Below are 22,467 nucleotides of genomic sequence, written 5' to 3' on the forward strand. Positions count from 1 at the left end.
TATTTACATGTTAATAAGGGCCAAACGCAGCCCGTTAGTCGGTCATTATACTGTATGTTAAACATTAAATGTGACTGATAATTACAATTACATATTTAACGGTGAATTAACTGAGCAATAATTTTCTCTTTTCAGACAGCTTTCCTCTCTCATTCAGAATGTTATACTGTCAAATGTCTGCCTTTATTTGTCATTAATCTCATGGGGAGATATTGTATAATTCAAGTGTATGTTGGGAATCCAGATATAAGGCAGGTTGACGTGGTCGATTCTCCCCACATCTACACCCCCCCCCCCCCCCCCCCCCCCCACACACACACACACAAAAAGACATAAGTTTCTTCAGCTTTTGAGCAGATCCATTCAGAGCCACTAACAGCTCCACAGGAGGATCGCGCTGTTCATCTCACACCTGTAGATGATTCTTATTCTCTCTTACCCTTGTTGGATTTGGGTTATTTTTGAGCGTGGAACTAATGTGTGTTCCTGCACAAAACTGAGCTGATATTATAGTCTACGTTTATATTTCTCCGCTGAGATCGAGAAGTTAAACGACGTAAAACGCAACTTTTCAGCACCACAGTGACCGAACAGCGAGCACTGACCCGATGGAGCCGTCCGTGATCCCCGGAGACGAAATGCCCGACATTTACTCCATTAACCCGTTTAATATCACTTTTCCTGACGAGGTGATGGGGTTCGTTCCCGACGGGAGAAACTACACCGAGCCCAACCCGGTAAAGAGCCCCGCGGGGATCATCGTCGCCATTTCCATAACGGCTCTGTACTCTGTCATCTGCGTGGTGGGACTCCTGGGAAATATCCTGGTGATGTACGGGGTGGTCAGGTAAGCAACACTAAACCTTATAATGGAAAAAAATTCCATGTATGAATAAGTTTCAACTGCTAATGTAAAATCAATCTATCATCTATCCATCCATCCATCCATCCATCCATAATATCCTGTCTATTTCTCTCTTCTTGCATTCAAATCTGTAAAAGAGAGAACAATTGATTATTTTGAATGAAATATTTCTTCATGCAGTAAATTGTAAATTAATTGATTTTATTCAAGTAAAAAATATTGCCTAATATGTCTGAATCAACTTGAGTACAAACGGTTAAACCGACAAAACTACAGTAATTAAAATCAGGTAGAAATGTACAAAATCTGCAAGCTCTGCAAATGGCTTTTTTTAACCTAAGATATATATATATATATATATATATATATATATATATATATATACATATATATACACACATACACACACACACACACACACACACACACACACACAATATATATATATATATGTGTGTGTGTGTGTGTGTATATATATATATATATATATATATATATATATATATACACACACACACATATATATATATATATATATATATATATATATATATATATATATGTGTGTGTGTGTGTGTGTGTGTGTGTATATATATATATATATATATATATATATATATATATATATATATATTCAGATTTAGGCCTGTGACAGATTTGAAATGCATGTTTAAAACGAACATGCAAAGTCATTGCTAAAGAAAATGCACATTTGAGTTTAAACTTTTGACTTAATGTGATACATGTATAAGTCTTTTAATTAGTTTTAGAAGTTACTAGATGGTCACCCCTAATTTATTATTTTCTGTGTCGATGTATTCAATGAATCAAGAAGCAGATACTCTAGACATTGTGAAAAATAAACTAAAAGAGCAAATCCATCACCATTTTCAATGCATTACCTACCTGTGAACCCAATTGAGGGTCAATTACAGAATTTAGGTCATGCATCACTTTACTATTGTAATTATTTTTGGTCTTAGACCCCTGGGATCAACAATCACAGGTGATTGCCTTAGGCTTCTCGTTGAACAAACTGTGATGACGGGGTGGTGGGGGAACAAAACGACATATCATCAGGTATGGATTGGTACTTCAGTCCCTGAGGGCATGAATTGACATTATAATAGATGTACATCTCCCCTGGTGTTAATTGGGCTGTCTGCAGATCTGATGAGTGGCTGTGCTATTGGTCTTCCTGTTGAGAAGTAATCAACAGTGTTGTGGTGCTGGTGAAAACTAGAGGTTAAGATTAGCCCCTGCTGGTAGAGGGCCAGAACTACACCAACTGCCTGGAAAAAACCATCTTTCTCAAATGAAAAAGTAGCTGTGCATTCTGACGGAATTAAATTTTTATGCAAGGAACTTATACATTTGCATATATTTTATTATATTATAGTAAATGTTTTACCAGTGTCCCTCTTTGAGGGATCTTAAAAGCATGAAATGGACTTATTTTGTCCTGTCTGCTGCTTTTGACATCACAGTTTAGTCACTAGTGAGGGGCTTGGGACTGTGCTCGTTCTTGTGATTAGTCACATGACACTTATGTCTCCAGAACTGAGTGCCCATGAGGAAAGAGGAGAGCAAGCAAGTTCTTTGAAAAGGTTCATGAATCAGCAGAGCAGCTGCCATTGAGAAAAATGGGAATACTAACTGATATCTCCCTCCAGATTTTATAGATCTACTTGTGTGGAATAACTAAGCCAGTTAGGGAGAGCTAAGGCAGGCAGTGACCTCATTTTGGTACCATTTGATAAAAATAGCATTATGCATCACCAAGGATATCTCCAGAGAAGACTCATCTCATATTTGGTGCTTACCCTGGTCCATTTAATTCCAGAGCTTGGCATTCAGATGTGATGAATATCTTACAGTTAGGTAATGTGCCAGCTGAAATCTCTGTAAGTGGAGATGAAGAGTATGTGCCAGCTGAAATCTCGAAATTCATCGTCTTCCAATTAAAAATCTGTCAAATATCTCCGTAGGTCATCAATTGTATTCTAAAAAGGAATATTCTGGGTTCAATACAATTTAAGCTCAATCGACAACATTTGTGGCACAATGTTGATTACCACAAAAATTATTTAGACTCATCCCCATTTATTTATTTATTTATTTATTTATTTATTAAGCAAAAATCACAGATACAGCAAGGCATTACAATGGAAAAGAATGGAGCCAGTACATTAAAAATAAATACAAACTGTTGTAAAGGTAATGCCACAAGATGTAGACATTACTGCATGTGTTAACATGAATTTAGTGTGATAAAATCGCTTACCGTGATTACAGGGTAATTTTAAAATGAAGTTGTATAAATTTGATATAAATTTACACAGAAAGCACTGAAAGCATGTTAACACTTGTAATTAAATATGTCCTGTGGCTATGTTTTTCACAGAGTATGTATTTTAATGAATTTTTACGGATTGCCCCATTCACTTGTGTCTCATTGTAACCATGAGTTTTGCTTCTTCTTATATATATATATATATATATATATATATATATATATATATATATATATATATATAAATTAGGGACAAGTTGAAATTATATCTTAATTTTATGCCACAAATGCAGTTGATGCTAACCTAAATGTAAATATTATTTTCACTGAAAATATTGCCCTCTGCTGTACTGTATCTCTCAAATCAAATACGTTGGCAGGAAATGTGCTGCGTTTAGTAAAGAGAGCCACAAGAACCAATGGTGTTTGGTCGTTATTTTGTAGTCCATACAACTTTTGTTGTTCATTTCAGAACATCTGCAGCTTGTATGTTTATGTGGTAACACTTTACAATAAGATTAAATTTGTTAAAATTAATTAAAAACATTAGTTGACATGTTAATGAACAATTAGAAATACAGTTACAGCATTTATTAATCTTGGTTAGTGTTAATTTCAACAAATACTAGAATACAGTATTTTTATAATCAAAAGTTGTATTAGTTAATATTAGTTAATGCACTAGTATGAACTAACATGAACTAACAAGTAACAATTATATTTTTATTAACTAATGTTAAAAACAAAGAATAATAAATGCTGTAAAAATTATATTGTACATTGTTTGTTCATGATACTTAATGCATTAACTAATGTTAACAAATGGAACCTTACTGTAAATTGTTACCAATATATGTTATATTTCTATCTGTTACTCACACAAAGATATAAGATGTCTTCTGAAGTCTTGGCATATATCACAATAGTCAAATAGATAACTTAAATGGTCCCTATACCCTATTTACCTTCACTGAATGGAAAAGAGTGGCTAGAATACTCTCACAAAAAAATCACATTTTTGTGTTACACAAAGAGAGAAATTCATACATGTTAAGAACAACATAATGGTCAGTAAATGACTGATTTGTATTTTTTAGAGAACTGTTCCTTGAACTGGTTTCACTTTCTATTAAAAAAAAAAAAAAAAAAAAAAACAACGCAAACTTTTTTTTTTTTTTGTGCAAGGTGGAATTTCTTTTTAATTTAGTATTTTGTAGTTCTACCTGTAAGAGTAAGTTTTCCGGTCACTGGGTTGTCTGGAAAAGGACATTGTGTGAAAAGTAGCTGCACCAGCTGTGGTTGTCATGCTGACAGTAATTGTTCTTTCCTCCTGGTACTAATGTGCTTCTTCACATACAGCTTTAATCAACATACTAATTGAGCGCTCATTCTCTGCTGCCTGTGTGTTAGCCTTTGAGTGGGTCAGCATTAACTGAATGCGCTTCCACTTTTAATAATTAGAAAATTATAAGTTGTACATTGATCAAGGCATATTATAGTCCAGTGAAAGTGTAAGCCACAACAGTGATTAACTCCTTATTATCGCATCTAATTGGTTGATTTAAAATAATAATAATAAAAAGAAAACCATGGTTTGTGGTATACAAGGTAATGCATCATTTGCTAGCAAATTAAGATTCAGAACTGAATTGAGATGATGCCTTTCAAATTCCAAATCAATTCCTGAATTTGAATTACAACATACAGTATGAGGTATTTCCAGGAACATTTGAAGATGTTAATTGCCACTTTCACACATGAAACCAGTCAAATTGCAGTACAATTGCTGGATTGCCTTTTCTGGTAAATGCACCACATCTGGTATTTACACATACAGGCTTTCCCTCTTTTATACATTTTTCTACCATTCACACATCAGCACCAAAATGTCATTGGGACATGGCAGGGTATGACTTATCTGTAACTGAACATACATGGTCTGTAATGTTGTTGATGTTTTAATGTTTCTACAAAATGTTACATGCATTTGCTTGTGAGTCTTGACCCTACGACATCATAATCGATGACTTCAAATAGAAATGATAAACTGTAGGGAACAAAATGCTCTCCGAATTAGATGCTATCAGTGGCTAAAAAGCACAGTATTGTGTACATGTTAAACATTAAAACACACAGAGTAATTGCGTCATCTCCGTAAAAACTTGGCCCAAAGAAAATGTCTTATTTCAGCAGCACGTCTTGACCACCTTCTGTATGAGCTCAAACCATTAATCTTACAGTGTTGTTCACACAAAGCATCAAAACAAACTTTTCCTGATAATTTTAGAAGTTCTCTTTCTGTTGACCTCTCACATGACCTCTGAACCCAAAAAATGCAGTTACTTCCCAGAAAAGGCTGTATGTATGAAAGCGCCTACTGTTACAATAAACATTTGGATTTTCACCTGTTGAAATTTGTATTATATATGTATTATATATTTCTTCATGTTTAATAAATTAACTTTCATTTTATGGGGGAAGAACACTTCATTTTCCAGAATTTTCCAATTTACCCCAAAGTCTTCAAAATGGAGCCAACAACACAAAACAGCTCACAAGATGGAAAGCTTTAACAGAACAACTAAGACACTATATGTTTTTTTTATTTTATTATTATTATTTTATCCCCTTTTCTCCCAATTTGGAATGCCCAATTCCCACTACTTACTAGGTCCTTGTGGTGGCGCGGTTACTCACCTCAATCCGGGTGGCAGAGGACAAGTCTCAGTTGCCTCCGCTTCTGAGACAGTTAATCCACACATTTTATCACGTGGCTCGTAGTGCATGACACCGCGGAGACTCCGCATGTGGAGGCTCATGCTACTCTCCACGATCCACGCACAATTTACCATGCGCCCCATTGAGAGCAAGAACCACTAATCACGACCATGAGGAGGTTACATTATGTGACTCTAACCTCCCTAGCAACCAGGCCAATTTGGTTGCTTAGGAGACCTGGCTGGAGTCACTCAGCACACCCTGGATTAGAACTCGTGACTCCAGGGGTGGTAGTCAGCGTCAATACTCACTGAGCTACCCAGGCCCCCTATGCTATTTGTTCTTGTCCATTTTGTTGGGGGGATAATGGGGGTGGGGCTTGGGGGTAAATTAATAGGTACTTTAGGGTGTAAATTAATCTAGTTGATCTAGTTATGTTTATATGCCTATAATATAGCGACCTAATATCTATAGCCCAATATATGTAGCCCAAGTAATTTCAAAAATACACAAACATTTTCAAATATTAAACAAGATATGAAGAAGATACTATGTTCCAGTATATGCACTATTCATTCCAAGACAGCTCCAGTGAGAAGTCATAAAGATTTGTTCACCCTTTTTAGTGTTTTGCAGTAAAGTAATGCATAGCACTAATTAGCATTTGCGTGAAGGCGTCTCAACGCAGTTATTGCAGGATAAACTGTTATTTTTTCCTGTTATGACTGTTTTCATGACAAGCAAATATCTCTGTTAAACTATTCAAAGGAGTTTGGCAGATTCACACCTGATGAGTGACTCTCAGGTGAGATGGAGAGCGCGCATTCTTGATTGACAGACCACGCGTGTGCGCACATACCGTTTCTATGAACACGCCCGCTGACGGACCACCGCTCTCATTAAACATCAGCTGAGCTCAGATATTCTTTGTTGTTTATTTCATTCGTTACATCCTTTTGCAGTTTATTTCCCTCTCTAACTGTGATGTGCTTCAGCCATTCAGAGAGCTACCGTAAGCCCTCTGATAAAGGAACACCTCAATTAAATTCATGCACATTTGATACATTTGAACATATATTTTATGATGAATGTGGCCCACGTGCCACGTGTTGAGCGCTGCTAGCGCATGCAACACTACATAAAGAGACCTTGTCCAAAAAGAACGATTTATAGCATTTATGGATTACTGTGATTGTTATTGAGCTAATAATTAACATCAGAGAAATGCAGCCTCTGACTTACGGTCATTTACGTAAACCTGGAGATATTAACACGATTCGAAAATAGAGGTCACTGTTGCCCCAAACATTGCAAATGTACAGTTCTATCCTTCTAATTGGTAATTTGTACTTGTGACAGAAAAGATCTCACGACCCAGCAGACAATGATCCACGACACACTTTTGGTTCGCAACCCAGTGGTTGAGAAACCCTGACATAACCCTTTCCCTAACCTTAACTGTAAATGGAAGTGATGCCCCCTTTTGGAGTTGGCGCAACCCTCTTTTGGAGTAACCCCACCCTCTTTTGGAGATTCCGCCCCCATTTGGAGGTCTCCGGCCTGCAGCTTTACCTACTTGGTGGGGTGTGGCCAATTCCATTCAAATTACAACTAATTTGGGCACTAATTCTTAAAAACTTCAGAAAATCTCTTACTGCAAAAAAAAAAAAAAAAAAAAATGCTCTCCTGTGAAAATATCAAAACATCATAATAACAAAACAAAACTAATGAATGATATAAGATATTTAGTCTTGTTTTCAAATAAATCTAGCAAAAATTAATGGGGTTCATGCTTAAAAAAAAATAAAAATCTTAAGAAGTTCTTAAGAAATTTTTCTTAAGAATAAAAAGACAGGCTTTGACATTATCTGATCAGCCTGCTCATGGAGATGCCTTGTCTAATAGCCTACAACACTGGTAAATTGTAACAATAAATGTATCTATTAATCTTTTTTTATTATTATTTATTTATTTTATTTTTTTTAGCAAGCAACTTTTTTATGTAAAGTGCATGAGATGTGTTAGTGACATTAACCGTCAAAGAAGAATTTATTTGCTGCTAACCATTTTAGAACATTTAATTTGACATGGAGGAAAAGAAAAGAAACAAAAACTTCAGTAGACAAGAGCTGGATGTTCTTGAGGAATTTACTGCAAGGAAAAAGTTCTCCTCGGGAAGCTTGATATTATCACGTCGGAAATTAAGAGGCGGGTAAATGGGAAAAGGTGGTGGAGGATGTCTCTGCTGTGCCCAACTCCGATAAGGATGTAGATGGGGGTGAAAAAGAAAGTCTCAGCTTTCTAATGTTATAATAATTATGTTTCTATTTCTATGAAAGATCGTGGAGAGAGAGTGCTATATGTTGCGCACAGGGTTGGGGAGTAACAGAATACATGTAACAGGATTACGTATTTAAAATACAAAATATAAGTAACTGTATTCCACTACAGTTACAATTTAAATCATTGGTAATTAGAATACAGTTACATTCAAAAAGTATTTTGATTATTGAAGAGATTACTTTGCATTTTATTGTCATTTGTTTCATTTAATATTTAGTCCTTTCAGATGGAAAACATTTATACATATAATTGATGCGATCCAAAGTGCATTTGAACAGTGGTGAAACACCTTCTTATGATGTGTTACATTCATATAAGCAGACAGAGAAGTAAGTTTGGAGCAGAAGAAATAAACCTTGTGTAAATTGTCAGCTTTACGCTAAACTAAAATGCTATTTCTAGCCATTTTACATGCACATGTTACCAGGCACGATCATATTTTTTCATCAAGAAAATTCACGTTAGATCATAATTTCTTTTTTTTCTAGTAAGAACTTTTGATATTAGGGCAAAAATCTTATTCTTGATAATAATATTTATATTGTTTTCCTGTAAAAAATATCTAAAAATCCTTAAAACAAGATCAGTTTGATTTTATCTTGTTTTAGAAACAACACTGCATAAGATATTTAGGTTTTTCAGAGAATGTACAGTACTGTGCAAATGTCTTAGGCACATAAGATGTTTAAAAAAAAATTGTCTTAAGATGGTTATTTATATCTGCTACTATAGTGTGTCAATAGGAAATGTGCATTTTATACTCCCAAACATTCCTTTTGCAAATAGAATAGAAGAACAGGGAGCCCTGCAACAGATGGCAATGCCCCCACAGAGCCCTCACTGAACATTGAGTCAGTCTGGGATTACATGAAGAGACAGAAGTAATTGAGACAGCCTGAATAAATAAAAGAACTGTGGCGAATTCTCCAAGAATCTCGGAACATCCTATCTGCCAACAACCAAGAAAAACTGTGTCCAGGTGTAAGTAGGAGAATTGGTGCTGTTTTGAAGGAAAAAGTGTTCACACCAAATATTGATTTAGCTCTTTTTCTGTTTACTGGACTTTGTATGACGTTAATTGATTATTGAAAATGTCCTGGTTACTTGCGTAACCTCCGTACCCTGATGGAGGGAACGAGACGTTGTGTCGATGTAGTGACACTAGGGGTCACTCTTGGGAGCCCCAAACACCTCTGCTTTTTTTTAAAATAGGCCAATGAGAATTGGCGAGTGGAATTTGCATGCCACTCCCCCGGACATACGGGTATAAAAGGAGCTGGTATGCAACCACTCATTCAGGTCCTGGCCATTTCAGCGGGTAGTTCAGCGTTGTGGCAAGAGGGACACAACATCTCGTTCCCTCCATCAGGGAACTGAGGTTACGAAAGTAACCAGGACTTTCCCTATCTGTCACTCACTTGACGTTGTGTTGATGTAGTGACACTAGGGGTCCCTATACAAAACGCCACAACTAGCTGAACTGTGTTGCGTGAACTGGCGGTGTGTGATGGGAAGACTGCTGTGTGCCTCGTAGCCAGCACACCAGGCCATCACGTAACCTCCCCCAACACTTTTATGAGTGTTGAATGGTCCATCAGGAACAAGTCGACTGCCCAACTATAGGGACAGGCTAGCTCAGCCGAGGCCTCTTTTCCCTCTCTTTTCTCCCCAAAAAGAGTGGAATTTGTTAACTGACTGGGAGCCATAAGTGTCTGCGTCGGGGAGTGTCCCTCCCAAGGGGAAGACACCACGGAGACCACACCCCACCCAAAAGGGTGGGGGGTATTTTGAGTGGAATATGTCACATGGTCTTACCGAGTCTTGTTGGAAGTATGTCATGTGGAAAGGTCCCATGGTAGGTCCTACCCAAAGGGGGAGGAGTTTCTATAGAGCATGGCGACTGGGGGCAGGGGGGCCTCTGCCCAAGGAAGATGAAGTTTGCCATCAGGGAAACAATTTTGCAGAAGATATCACATGGGGTCGCCTTCGGGGAACCAGCACATGTGGAGCACCTACCTCAGTACAGGGGCTCATTAGCGCATGTACTGGGCCGGTCAGCGAGTTTCTCTGCAAACTCAGCTGCCAGAGGGCTAAGGAGGAAAATCATCCAAGGATCACCTCCTCAGGGTGAGCAGTACTGCCAACAACTCTAGGCAGTTGATGTGCCAACGCAGCCGCGGGCCATTCCAGGAGCCGCCGGCTGTGTGCCCGTTGAATATGGTGCCCCAGCCCGTCTTGGAGTTGTCTGTTGTAACCACGACACACCTGGAGACCTGCTCTAGGAGAACTCCTGCCCATAAAAATGCAAGGTCGGTCCAAGGGCTGAAGAGGCGGCGACAGATTGGCGTGATGGCCACGCGATGTGTCCCACGGTGCCATGCCCATCTCGGGACTCGAGTCTGAAGCCAGTGCTGAAGCGGTCTCATATGCATCAACCCGAGCAATGTGGCCACCGCTGAGGATGCCATATGCCCCAGGAGCCTCTGAAAAAGTTTCAGTGGAACCACTGCTCTCCATCTGAACGCCTTCAGACAGTTCAGCACTGACTGTGTGCACTCGTTCATGAGGCTCGCTGTCATCGAGACTGAGTCCAACTAGTCGTGATGACGGCCATGCACACCGAACATGTGACCCAGGGAACAAGAAAACCACTCTTTTGTTGAATTTTTGGGTACCGCAGCCTCTTGGATATGTGGCGAAATTAAATGAAAACGAAACAAAAGATTCTCCTCCTGGCCCTCCATCGGGGGATGGAGTGGTCTGTTCACCAGCTCCGGGCACCCAGGGGTGCTTTGAAGCCTTCTTCGGGTTCTTGGTGGCTGGCCGTGAGACGGGTGTTGTCTGCTTCCTGGCGGAGCCGGTGTTGTAGTTGCAGGAGTACGCCCTTGGCGATGAGCAGACGGGGTGCGGGGTCTTGAGCCACACTGGGGCAAGATGTGCTATATGGCCTCCATCTGCTGCTTCACCACCGATAACTGCTGGGCAAAGTCCTTGACGGTGTCGCAGAATAGGCCAACCTGGGAGATGGGGCGTCAAGGAAACATGCCTTGTCAGCCTTGCGCATCTCAACCATGCTGAGCCAAAGGTGGCGCTCCTGGACCACCAGGGTGGACAAAGCCTGCCTGAGAGACCGCGCCGTGACCTTAGTCGCCCGGAGAGTGAGGTCGGTCGCCGAGTGCAGTTCCTGCATCAATCCTGGGTCAGAACTACCCATGTGCAGTTCTTTTAGTGCCTTGGCTTGGTGTACTTGCAGGAGAGCCATGGCGTGCAGGGTGGAGGCGGCTTGTCCAGCAGCACCACAGGCTCTAGCTGTCAGGGACGACATAAACCTACTGGCCCTGGACGGGAATTTCGGGCGCCCACGCCAGGTGGCGTCACTCTGCGGACACAAGTGCACCGCAAGCGCCTTATCCACCTGGGGGATCACTGAATACCCCCTGGCCACTCCGCCATTGAGGGTAGCGAGAGCAGGGGAGCTGAAAGACCGGGACCGGGCAGTATAAGGTGCCTCCCACAATCTTGTGGAAGAAAGGAACGGGAGCAGGGCGTGGCCGTGGGCGGCGCCCCGAGCCCAGGAACCAATCGTCGAGCCACGAGGGTTCAGGGGAGAGCGGAGGGTTCCACTCTAGCCCGACGCTCGCGGCCACCAGGGAAAGCATGTCCGTCATTTCTGCATCGGCATGGGACTAGGCGTCCACTCCCGAAGGAGGAAGCCCAGTCAAAGCCTTTGCATCCGACTGGCCGAGCCCGCTCTCCGATGCTGCGCTCAATAACTCGTCTTCTTCCTGGGCTCCGAACGAGATGTCGAACTCACCCTGAGACGAGCTGGTGATCTCGTCCGAGCGCCCGACAGGAGCAAGCGAGCATGCTGGTTAATGGGAGGTCCGTGGGGGGATACCCGGTGGAGGTGGTCACATTGAGGTCCCCAAATCTCCCCCAGTGCTAACCGGCACGATCTCATACCCGTAGGTAGAAGGACCGAGGTGGGGAGCCGCTGGGGTGGCTTGCTTTCTTACGAATGCTAGCCGCGACCGCAACATTGCCATAGTCATGTTCTCTCAGTGAGGACAAGACCCATCCATGAATGATGTCTCCGCGTGGGCAGCGCCCAGACACGTAAGACAGCGATCGTGGCCGTCAGAAGCGGAGAGATATCGACCGCAACCAGGAATAACACACAGACGGAAAGGCATCTTTAAAAAGACGTTCCGTGTGTGCCGCTTTTTTAGAATATACTCTTATAGTTGTTTCTGCCGAAGCACCCAGGGGCGTTCTCTGCACTCCACAGGTGCAGAGGGGGAGAAGCCGCTGAAATGCGCCGTAGAATCCAGCAGATGAGGTGAATTAACTTCTCAGATGAATTCAGCTTCAATGAATAGAACCGCTCGGCTCTGAAGAGAAAATCTGAATGAGTGGTTGCATACCAGCTCCTTTTATACCCGTATGTCCGGGGGAGTGGCATGTAGATTCCACTCGCCAATTCTCTTTGGCCTTTTTTTCAAAAAATCAGAGGTGTTTGGGGCTCCCAAGAGTGACCCCTAGTGTCACTACATCGACACAACGTTGAGTGAGTGACAGATAGGGAACTATTTATGTCATAATTAAAAGTCCTCACTTTGAAATTTTTTCACAAATGCCTAAAGCTTCTGCACAGTACTGTATTTTTAACATGTGTATTTTGTATTACTGTACTGGCAGAGTTTTTATAGTCAAAACAAGTGAAAAAATCTATCAGTGCTGAAGTAATCCAAAGTATTTAGAATACGATACTGACATTGAGTAATCTAACGGAATACGTTACAAATTACATTTTACAGCATGTATTCTATAATCTGTAGTGGAATACATTTCAAAAGTAACCCTCCCAACCCTGGTTGCGCATCCGTTTTTTTATTTTTTTATTTATTTATTTTTATAAATTTGAATGCTTAAGTTTTTTCTTAATAAAGTTCTTATCTTTTTTTTCTTAAGATTGTTCTTAAGAAGTTTTTGGGGGGGAATACAAAATATTCTAAACTTTTTTCTTAAATTAGAAATTAAAAAGAAAATGGTAGTTAAGAAGAAATTTCCTATTAAGAACATTTCCTGAATCCGGCCCCAGATGCGTGATGTCACACAAAAATGTTGGCACTCAAGAAGATATACAAAATAAGTGATAAACATTCACTTTTATTAAATAATATCGATAAATGATTCAAAGTTCATACATTACAGGATAATAAACCTTGTTTAACAAATGCTAGCAGAGTAGCAGGTGTTCAAAACATGGTAAATGATACCATCTTTTGATAATTATACACCTGTAGCACAAGTTAATGCTAGTGTTGCAGCATTGTTTATCAGCTGGGTTGCTAGGTGACAGTAAAACACCTGCTAAGCATGAGTGTTGCAGTTATGTTTCCTTAAACGTCATCTTCTGAGCATCTGCTAATGGAATGCATTTATGGTTGGAGATTGGAGATATCAAGTAGGAATATCCCACATCTGAGTTGAAAGGAGCACAGCATAAGCATAAACATTACTACATTTCTCTGAAAACAAGACTGTGGCTGGGTGAGAAGGAGACAGACACAGTGGGTGAGCGTCAAGCCTCGGAGAGGCATTTTTTAGAAACATTAATAAACATAAAATGTCCAAAAAAGGGGAAATTGTCCAATATAAAGGGGAATCTGGCATCCTTATGGTGAAAGGTGGCATTGTTTAGGATTGGGAGTGTCCAGAGGAGGATCCAGGACATGGCTTCTTCGGCGGCCTGTCTTCCCAGTGTCACGGTGCTTTTGAGGGGAAAGCAGCCCAGCGTCCACGACGCGTGTTTCTATCCCTTGCCATCACATCTAATTCGCACCGCGGGTGTGGGTCTGACATGCATCAAATATGGCCAGAATCCTTCCCACTCTGGTCTGCTCTACTTTTGGATTTGTGAGGACGCCAGTGTGTGCACACAAGGGGATAGAAGCCGGCTCCCCAAGAAGAGGTGTGCTCTACATGTCAGAATAATAGTAGCGAGAATTATTTATTTCAGCTTTTATTTCTTTTATCACATTCCCAGTGGGTCACAAGTTTACATACACTTTATTAATATTTGGTAGCATTGCCTTTATATTGTTTAACTTGGGTCAAACATTTTGGGTAGCCTTCCACAAGCTTCTCACAATAAGTTGCTGGAATTTTGGCCCATTCCTCCAGACAGAACTGGTGTAACTGAGTCAGGTTTGTAGGCCTCCTTGCTTGCACAAGCTTTTTCAGTTCTACCCATGCATTTTCCATCATATTGAGGTCAGGGCTTTGTGATGGCCACTCCATTAACTTGACTTTGCTGTCCTAAAGCCATTTTGCCACAACTTTGGAGATATGCGTGGGGTCATTGTCCATTTGGCAGACCCATTTGCAACCAAGCTTTAACTTCTTGGCTGATGTCTTGAGATGTTGCTTCAATATATCCACATCATTTTACCTCCTCATGATGCCATCTGTTTTGTGAGGTGCACTAGTCCCTCCTGCAGCAAAGCACCCCCACAACATGATGCTGCCACCCCCATGCTTCACGGTTGGGATGGTGTTCTTTGGCTTGCAACCCCTTTTTCCTCCAAACATAACGATGGTCATTATGGCCAAACAGTTCCATTTTTGTTTCATTAGACCAGAGGACATTTCTCCACAAAGTAAGATCTTTGTCCCCATGTGTACTTGCAAACTGTAGTCTGGCTTTTTTATGGCAGTTTTGGAGCAGTGGCTTCTTCCTTGCTGAGGAGCCTTTCAGGTTGTGTCGATATAGGACTCGTTTTACTGTGGATATAGATACTTGTCTACCAGTTTCCTCCAGCATCTTCACAAGGTCCTTTGCCGTTGTTCTGGGATTGATTTGCACTTTTTCGCACCAAACTATGTTCATCTCTAGGAGACAGAATGCATCTCCTTCCTGAGTGTTATGATGGCTGCGTGGTCCCATGGTGTTTATACGTGCGTACTATTGTTTGTACAGATGAATGTGGTACCTTCAGGCATTTGTAAATTGCTCCCAAGGATGAGCCAGACTTGTGGAGGCCCACAATTTTTAGTTAAAGATGCATATTTGCAACATTATAACATCATATTTCTCAGCGAAGAATCAGAGTTATGGCAAGTGGCATGTAAACGGGATTGAAGAGGTTTTCCCAAATAATGTAAACATCTTAACCTGATTATTCCTTTTATTCTGATTATTGCAATAATCAGAATATTGGTGTACATGTAAACATAGCCAATGTTTAAGAGTACACTAGCATATTGATGGCTTCAAAGCTAACAAACATGGACTGAAAGCCACAAAACTCCATTTGTGATTTCATGGGTCTTTATATTCAGAATTTTGCCATACCCTCCTTCAAAATGTTCTCCAAATTCAAGAGCTCTCCTCTCGTACTCACAGTTACTCCCTAAACACAACAGGAAACAAACAATAATTTAACAGGTAGTGCTCAACAGCAATTCTGCTGGAATCGCAGCAATAACAATTCAATCTTCTAAGCATTATTTTATGGACTGAAGAGGAACAGAGGACGAGGAATATAATATGTGCTCACTCCATTTGGAAAGAAGTAAGAGAAAACACACTGGAACCAGGTTTTACCTCAAATGTCCCCAGACACCCTGATGCATTCTGTCCAACAAATGATTTTGTCCTGTACTAGCACAGCATCACTATCTACAGGTTATAGTTAAAAGGTGGGAAGGGGCAGAGAGGCAGGCTTTGTGGTAGAAAGTGTCTTGACTGTAATTGGTGTCCATTTTGTGTGTGTGTGTGTGTGTGTGTGTGTGTGTGTGTGTGTGTGTGTGTGCGCGCGCGCGTCCGTGCATAATTGCTTTCTGTTGTTGTTCTACAATATAGTGGAGGCCATTTGGAGCAGAAATCCACCGGCAGATTTGCTACATTATATGTAAGAAAAAATAAAATTTTCTACAAATAGGAGGAACATTAACATTATAATTTTAGCTGGAAACAAAATAGGCAATATCTTTTAAAGCAGTAGATGTAGTTTTGCTTCAGGATAGATTTTACATTGACACAGACATGAAGTGGTGACCCAAAACAGCAATTTCAGTGGTTTCATGCTCTCAGCAGCTAACAATTCTGGTATTATCAAATTTAAGCCTGAACCCACAATTGCTCACTGTCTTTATAATTTCTTCTCCAAGCAAGTACATTTGTTGCTGTTTTTATTTTAGCATCATAGCAAAATTTGTAATGGTATAGTAACAGGACCCAGTGATAAAATAGATAATCAATGATCATATTATAACATAAAGAAGCATTTCAGAAGATTTGTCCATGGTATTTGTTTTGAAGTGAGCCAAGCTGGCTGTTGTCGTATTAAGTTCAGATGTCACCGTTATAACAGCATAAACACTTATGTCAAAGATTATTTAAATAAAATTCTTGTTTTCTCTGTCCCTGGTGGACAAACATTATTGGAATTTTATGGGTATGGGTATAGTTCCTCAGTTAACTAAATATTCACATCATGTTCTTTCTTGCTCATTGCATTATACTGTCCCAGAACCCAGTATACTGTATATCATAAATAAAAAAATAAAAAAATAAAAAAAACGCTATAGGACCATGATGCATTTTATAATCATGCTTCATTATAGTGTCTCTAGAGACCTAAGAATATGGCGAGTCATTATGAGTTTCTGTAAAGGAAGGGGAATGTATGATTATACACCCCCTTACAACTTCAAAAAACAAAAGCACTACATATAATTACATGAGTAAATAACTCGTATATGCATCCAAATCTCACGATATGTGACTAAAAATAATGACTGTTATTAGACACTGGCTGGTCAATGGTCAGATTTAACCCACCAGTAATAGAGTTGTGTAATATCGAAGAAGTTCAAGAGACAGTACATTTTAGCACTTGTTCTACACAACGATGTTAACAGTACAAATAGAACATATTATGCATGTTAACATTAAACATATCAAAAATATGTATGCAATATAATTATGCAATTTCCAACCTAGTCTCGTAGAACCACATTACTATAACAATATTATTGCAAAATGAGTTTTACGTGCTTTGTTCGATGAATCATTGCAGTTTAAACAATAGAGGCACAACAACCACATTTTATTCACTTTCACAAAAATCAGTAGATTTACACTTTATAACAAATTAACACTTTATAAAAACTTATTTTTTATTTTTTTGCCCTGTTCCCTACACAATACTGTCTTATGATATCAAAACACTTTTACTATAATGTATGATTTAAAAGACTATATATTTTAAGGCTTATTTAAGTGTAACTGGCTTGTGCGGTGGTGCAACTAATAGAGCGTTGGACTTTTTGAGTCTAGCAATGCGCGTGAGCTGAAAGTGTCATACGTGGTTGCTTCAAATATTGCATTTTTCATGTCACATTTGTTTTTATGAGTCGGGTTTAGGGTAGGGATGTCTGTTTTGTTCACCTTACATTTGCTTTCATGAAACTATATGTTAGGTTTAGATGTATTATTTACAATAGGGATGCCGGTTTTGTTTATTTAAAACTAGAAAAACAGATGAGGTTTCTAAGGTTAATTCTCTATCATCTCACATCTGCTTTTTATTATACTTTTGGTTAGGATTATGTTAAAGGTTTATGTTATAGAGCATTAACCTTAAATACACTAATTGTTCGGGAGAACATTTAAAGGAATAGTTCACCCAAAAATTAAAATTCTCTCATCATTTAATCACCCTCATGCCATCCCAGATGTGTATGACTGCTGAACACAAATTAAGACTTTTAGCAGAATATTTAAGCTCTGTAGGTCCTCGCAATGCAAGTGAAATGTGACCAAAACTTTGAAGCTCCAAAAAGCACATAAAGGCAGCATAAAAGTAATCCATACGACTCCAGTGGTTTAATCAATGTCTTCTGAAGTGATCCAGTCTGTTTTGTGCGAGAACAGACCAAAATGTAACTCCTTTTTCACTGTAGATCTTGACAGCATTCTCTTTGGCATTCATGATTTCAAACTCGATTACACTTCCTACCATCTAGTGCTATCTAGCACTGAGTTCGGAATTGCATACAACACATATTACTCATACTACTTCTGCCATATCTGTCTATGGATCGCTTCAGAAGACATGGATTAAACCACTTGAGTCTTATGAATTACCTATATACTAACTTTATCTGTTTGGAGCTTCCAAGTTCTGGCCACCATTCACTTGCACTGTATGGATATTAGGGTGAACTATCTCTTTAACTTGCTTTTAGCGCCCCTTAATGGACATTTCACATCGAAACTGCAGCAATATTTGTAAAGAAACACATCACCTCATTGTGCAAAAATGTTGCCACAGTCACATAAATTTCATGAGATCAGGCTAGCAATTTCTAGACATCATATTTATTGATGGAATACATGGAATTTGTACATTTTTAAAAAGCTCAAATTTGACCAAAATGATGAAAAACTAATCAAATAAAATTTATAACATTTATATTTTTATACTGGACCAAGTTAGAAGGTCCATTGTATAATTATCAGTGTTAGCTGAGAGAGACCTTGTAAGTATTGGGAATTGGGCATGCCAAATTGTGGAGAAAAGGGGATAAAAATAAATAAATAAAATAAAATAAAAAAAGAATAGGCCTGTGACATGGGGTTCAAATCCGGAGACAAACACATTTCTTGAACATATAAAATGGCTTCTGGTTTCTTAGGAAATATATTGTTGGTACTAACCTAAGGTTAAAAATTATGTTGTTCAAGGTTAGAAATAATTAATGCATAGATATGTAGGATTTTGAATAGAACAATCCTCCATGCCATCAATAGAATAGTGGAAGAGAAGGATACCTACAACACCAGAGACCAGGGTTTAAATCCAGAAATAAACAAACCACTTTAATAGATCCTGTATTTACTAGTCCTCAAAAAAGAATGTGGCCTGTGTCAATTTAAAAGAAAAAAAAAAATCCATCTTAAATTAACTTATTGCCTTCACCTAACTGGCAAATGTGATTTTATGAAAATGTGACTTTGCAGCAGGACAGATATAGACACGACCCTGCATTTGCTCTCAGGTGAGAACGTAACTTTCCAGAGCATAAGAATGTGATGTTGTGCGGAAAGCCCTTATATGGAGATGGTTTGTGTATGTTTCATGCACATTATTAACTGCAGGCAATGCTCTCTTATTTAGAATAATTTGGATTCGTCAACATTTAAACAAAGGTAAAAATGATCAGCAGACTCACCTTTTTTTTTCCAATGGATATTTTGCATGAGAATCTTTTCTGGGCACATGAGTCAGAACATCTGAATGCAGTGTAGGGTATTGGGAATTAGGTTAGCAATTAAATGTATCTGCTCATGTTTTATCTGGTTTAAAGGGATAGTTCACCCAAAAATGAAAATTATCTCATCATTTACTCACCCTCATGATATTCCAGATGTGCATGACTTTCTTTCTTCACCAGAACACATTTGAAGAAAAATAGACAAATATCGTAGCTCAGTGGGTCCTTAAAATGCAAGTGAATGGAGATTTCTCTTTTGAAGCTCCAAAAATCACAGACAGTCAGCATAAACATCATTGATATGACTCCAGCGGTTAAATTAATGTCTTCTAAAACAAAGACATTCGCTTTAGAATGTCTAAAACATTCTTTTTCACACTTCTGGTGCGAAAAAGATAAATATTACTTTTTAACAATAAACCAACGCTTCCGGTAAACTTAACAAGAGAATGGAGTCCAAATGGTCTCTATTACTGTTGCCATGATACAGATGTAATTTCACGTTCTCTCCTCGGTTGAGACATCCAGGATAAGCACACAAACACACCATTGTGAGTAAAGAAACAGATAATAACAGATTTAAACCAAAACCAATGAAGCTTCTATACAGCGCTCAACCTTCTCACTTGTTAACAGCGCTGCTCTTCCGGCTGTAACTCATGTGCATCAGTTTTGGTTGCTGCCGGCACGCTGCACGAGTCTGTGTTTGTAGCTTGCTAGCCTGCGTAGCACTGCTTATTCTTATATGTTCATCATTTTATCTGTTGCCATTTTACTGCGTGCTTCGTTTTTTATGCTTTTCTACTGTTTCAACTGCATGTATTTTACCACACGCACCCGTTTCTCTCTTTTTCTTTTTTCCCCGCTTGTCTACATCTCACATCTTGAATGCATGCATTTGTTTTCTCCTCTGTGTTTTACATGGATTATTGCATCCATCTCAGACATCTGCTGATCAGGAACCACATCGAACCACATCGATCTCAAAACCTCGCCGCTCAAGAACAACCATAACAACAACAACAAACATTTGCGGTAAGTCATGGCATTCGCTCATGTTATTTTTCCTGCATTGCATGCCACATGTTTACTATAGCTTCTTCTGTCAGCAGTGAGGGATTTACATGTGATAAATGTAAGGAATTAGTCAGGCTGACAAAGAAGGTTAATGAGTTAGAGAAATGCATCCGAATGCTAATGGAGGTCAGTGAAAAAGAGAAGCCGATAGATACTGTTTGGATGCGGGTAGTACAGCGAGCAACACATACACTTTGGTTCCGGCTGTAGAGCCCCCGCAGCAGGGCATTTGGATGACATCTCGGCGGCATACTCGCTCAGCAAAGTAACACCACTCTCCCATTCCTGTTAGGGTTTCGAATTGATTCTCATCACTCAGTGATGCACCCACTGAGAATCATGTTGAAAGAGCCTTAGTAATAGGTGAGTCTATTGTACGGAATGTGGAAATACTCCAGACACTATTGTTAAATGCATTTCAGGGGCTCGGGCGTCTGACATCAGATCAAATTTACAAGTGCTGGCTAATGCTAAACGTAGATTTTCTAAAATTGTTATTCATATCGGCACTAACGATGTCTGGCTTCACCAGTCGGCGATCACTAAAGATAATGTTAAAGAGGTGTGTGAACTTGCAATAACGATGTCAGACACTGTAATATGCTCTGCCCCCATCCCTGCTCATTGTGGTGATGAGGTTTATAGTAGATTAGTGTCACTGAATGGCTGGATGTCTGAGAGGTATCCGGAGAATAGCAAAGGATTTATAGACAATTGGACGAGTTTTTGGGGTAGACCTGACCTGCTAAAGAGAGATGGACTCCATCCTTCCAGGGAAGGTGCTGCTCTCCTCTCTATAATTTGGCTCATAGTCTTAATAGTGATAGTATATGTCTAACTGGGGCCCAGGTCAGGAAGGAGACAAACTGATTAATTTGAACATCTGGTAGCTGCCTTGAGACATCACACTACATCACAGAGACTGTATTGCCTAGACATCATATAGAGACTATGTATGTTCCCCGAACTACCAAACACAAACCTCTTATTAAATCATTTAGAACATTTTTTATTAAGGTCAAACTTGAAAACAAAAACAAAAACTTTTAAGATAAACATCATATAAAGTTAGGGCTACTTAACATTAGAACTCTTTCAAACAAAGCACTAATTGTAAATGAAATTATTACAGATCATAGTTTGGATGCGCTCTGTTTGACTGAAGACTGGCTTAAATTAATATATTAGTTTAAATGAATATACTCACCCAGTTTCCCTATCTGTGGAGTGCAGAGAATGCCCCTGGGCGCTTCGGCAGAAACAACTAAAAGAGTATACACACACGGAACGTCTTTTTAAAGATGCCTTTCCATCTGTGTGTTATTCCTGGTTGCGGTCGATATCTCTCCGCTTCTGACAGCCACGATCGCTGTCTTACATGTCTGGGCGCTGCCCACACGGAGACATCGTTCGTGGGTGGGTCTTGTCCTCACTGCGAGAACATGACCATGGCAACGTTGTGGTCACGGCTTGCATTCGTAAGAAAGCAAGCCACCCCAGCGGCTCCCCACCTCGGTCCTTCTACCTACGGGTATGAGGCCATGCTAGTTAGCACTGGGGGCGATTTGGGGACCTCAAGGGGACCACCTCGGCCGGGTATCCCTCCACAGACCTCCCATTCCCCATCACGCTCGCTTGCTCTGGTCGGGCACTCGGACGAGATCGCCGGCTCTTCTCAGCGAGTTCGACATCTCGTTCGGACCCCGGGAAGAAGACGCGTTATCGAGCGCAGCATCGGAGAGTGGACTTGTCCAGTCGGACGCAGAAGCTTCGACTGGGCTTCCTCCTTCGGGAGTGGTTGCCCAGGCCGACGCGGAAATGAAGGACATGCTTTCCCGGGTGGCCGTGAGCGTCGGGCCAGAGTGGAACCCTCCGCTCTCCCCTG

At 39.9% G+C, this 22,467-nt stretch overlaps 1 protein-coding gene across 2 annotated transcripts in view; it reads left to right on the forward strand.

The window, feature by feature from the left end:
* Positions 1-368: 368 nt before the first annotated feature.
* The window catches only part of LOC127420741 (delta-type opioid receptor-like), a 50,128-nt gene continuing 28,029 nt past the window's right edge, over positions 369-22,467 (forward strand). For both annotated transcript variants that reach the window (XM_051663259.1, XM_051663260.1), the window contains exon 1: positions 369-847. In XM_051663259.1, coding sequence (XP_051519219.1) covers positions 609-847 — 239 coding nt within the window. In that variant the 5' untranslated portion in view covers positions 369-608. The remainder of the gene's footprint in view (positions 848-22,467) is intronic.

The sequence above is a fragment of the Myxocyprinus asiaticus genome, chromosome 30, assembly GCF_019703515.2.
Source record: "Myxocyprinus asiaticus isolate MX2 ecotype Aquarium Trade chromosome 30, UBuf_Myxa_2, whole genome shotgun sequence".
Taxonomy (NCBI): Eukaryota; Metazoa; Chordata; class Actinopteri; order Cypriniformes; family Catostomidae; genus Myxocyprinus; species Myxocyprinus asiaticus.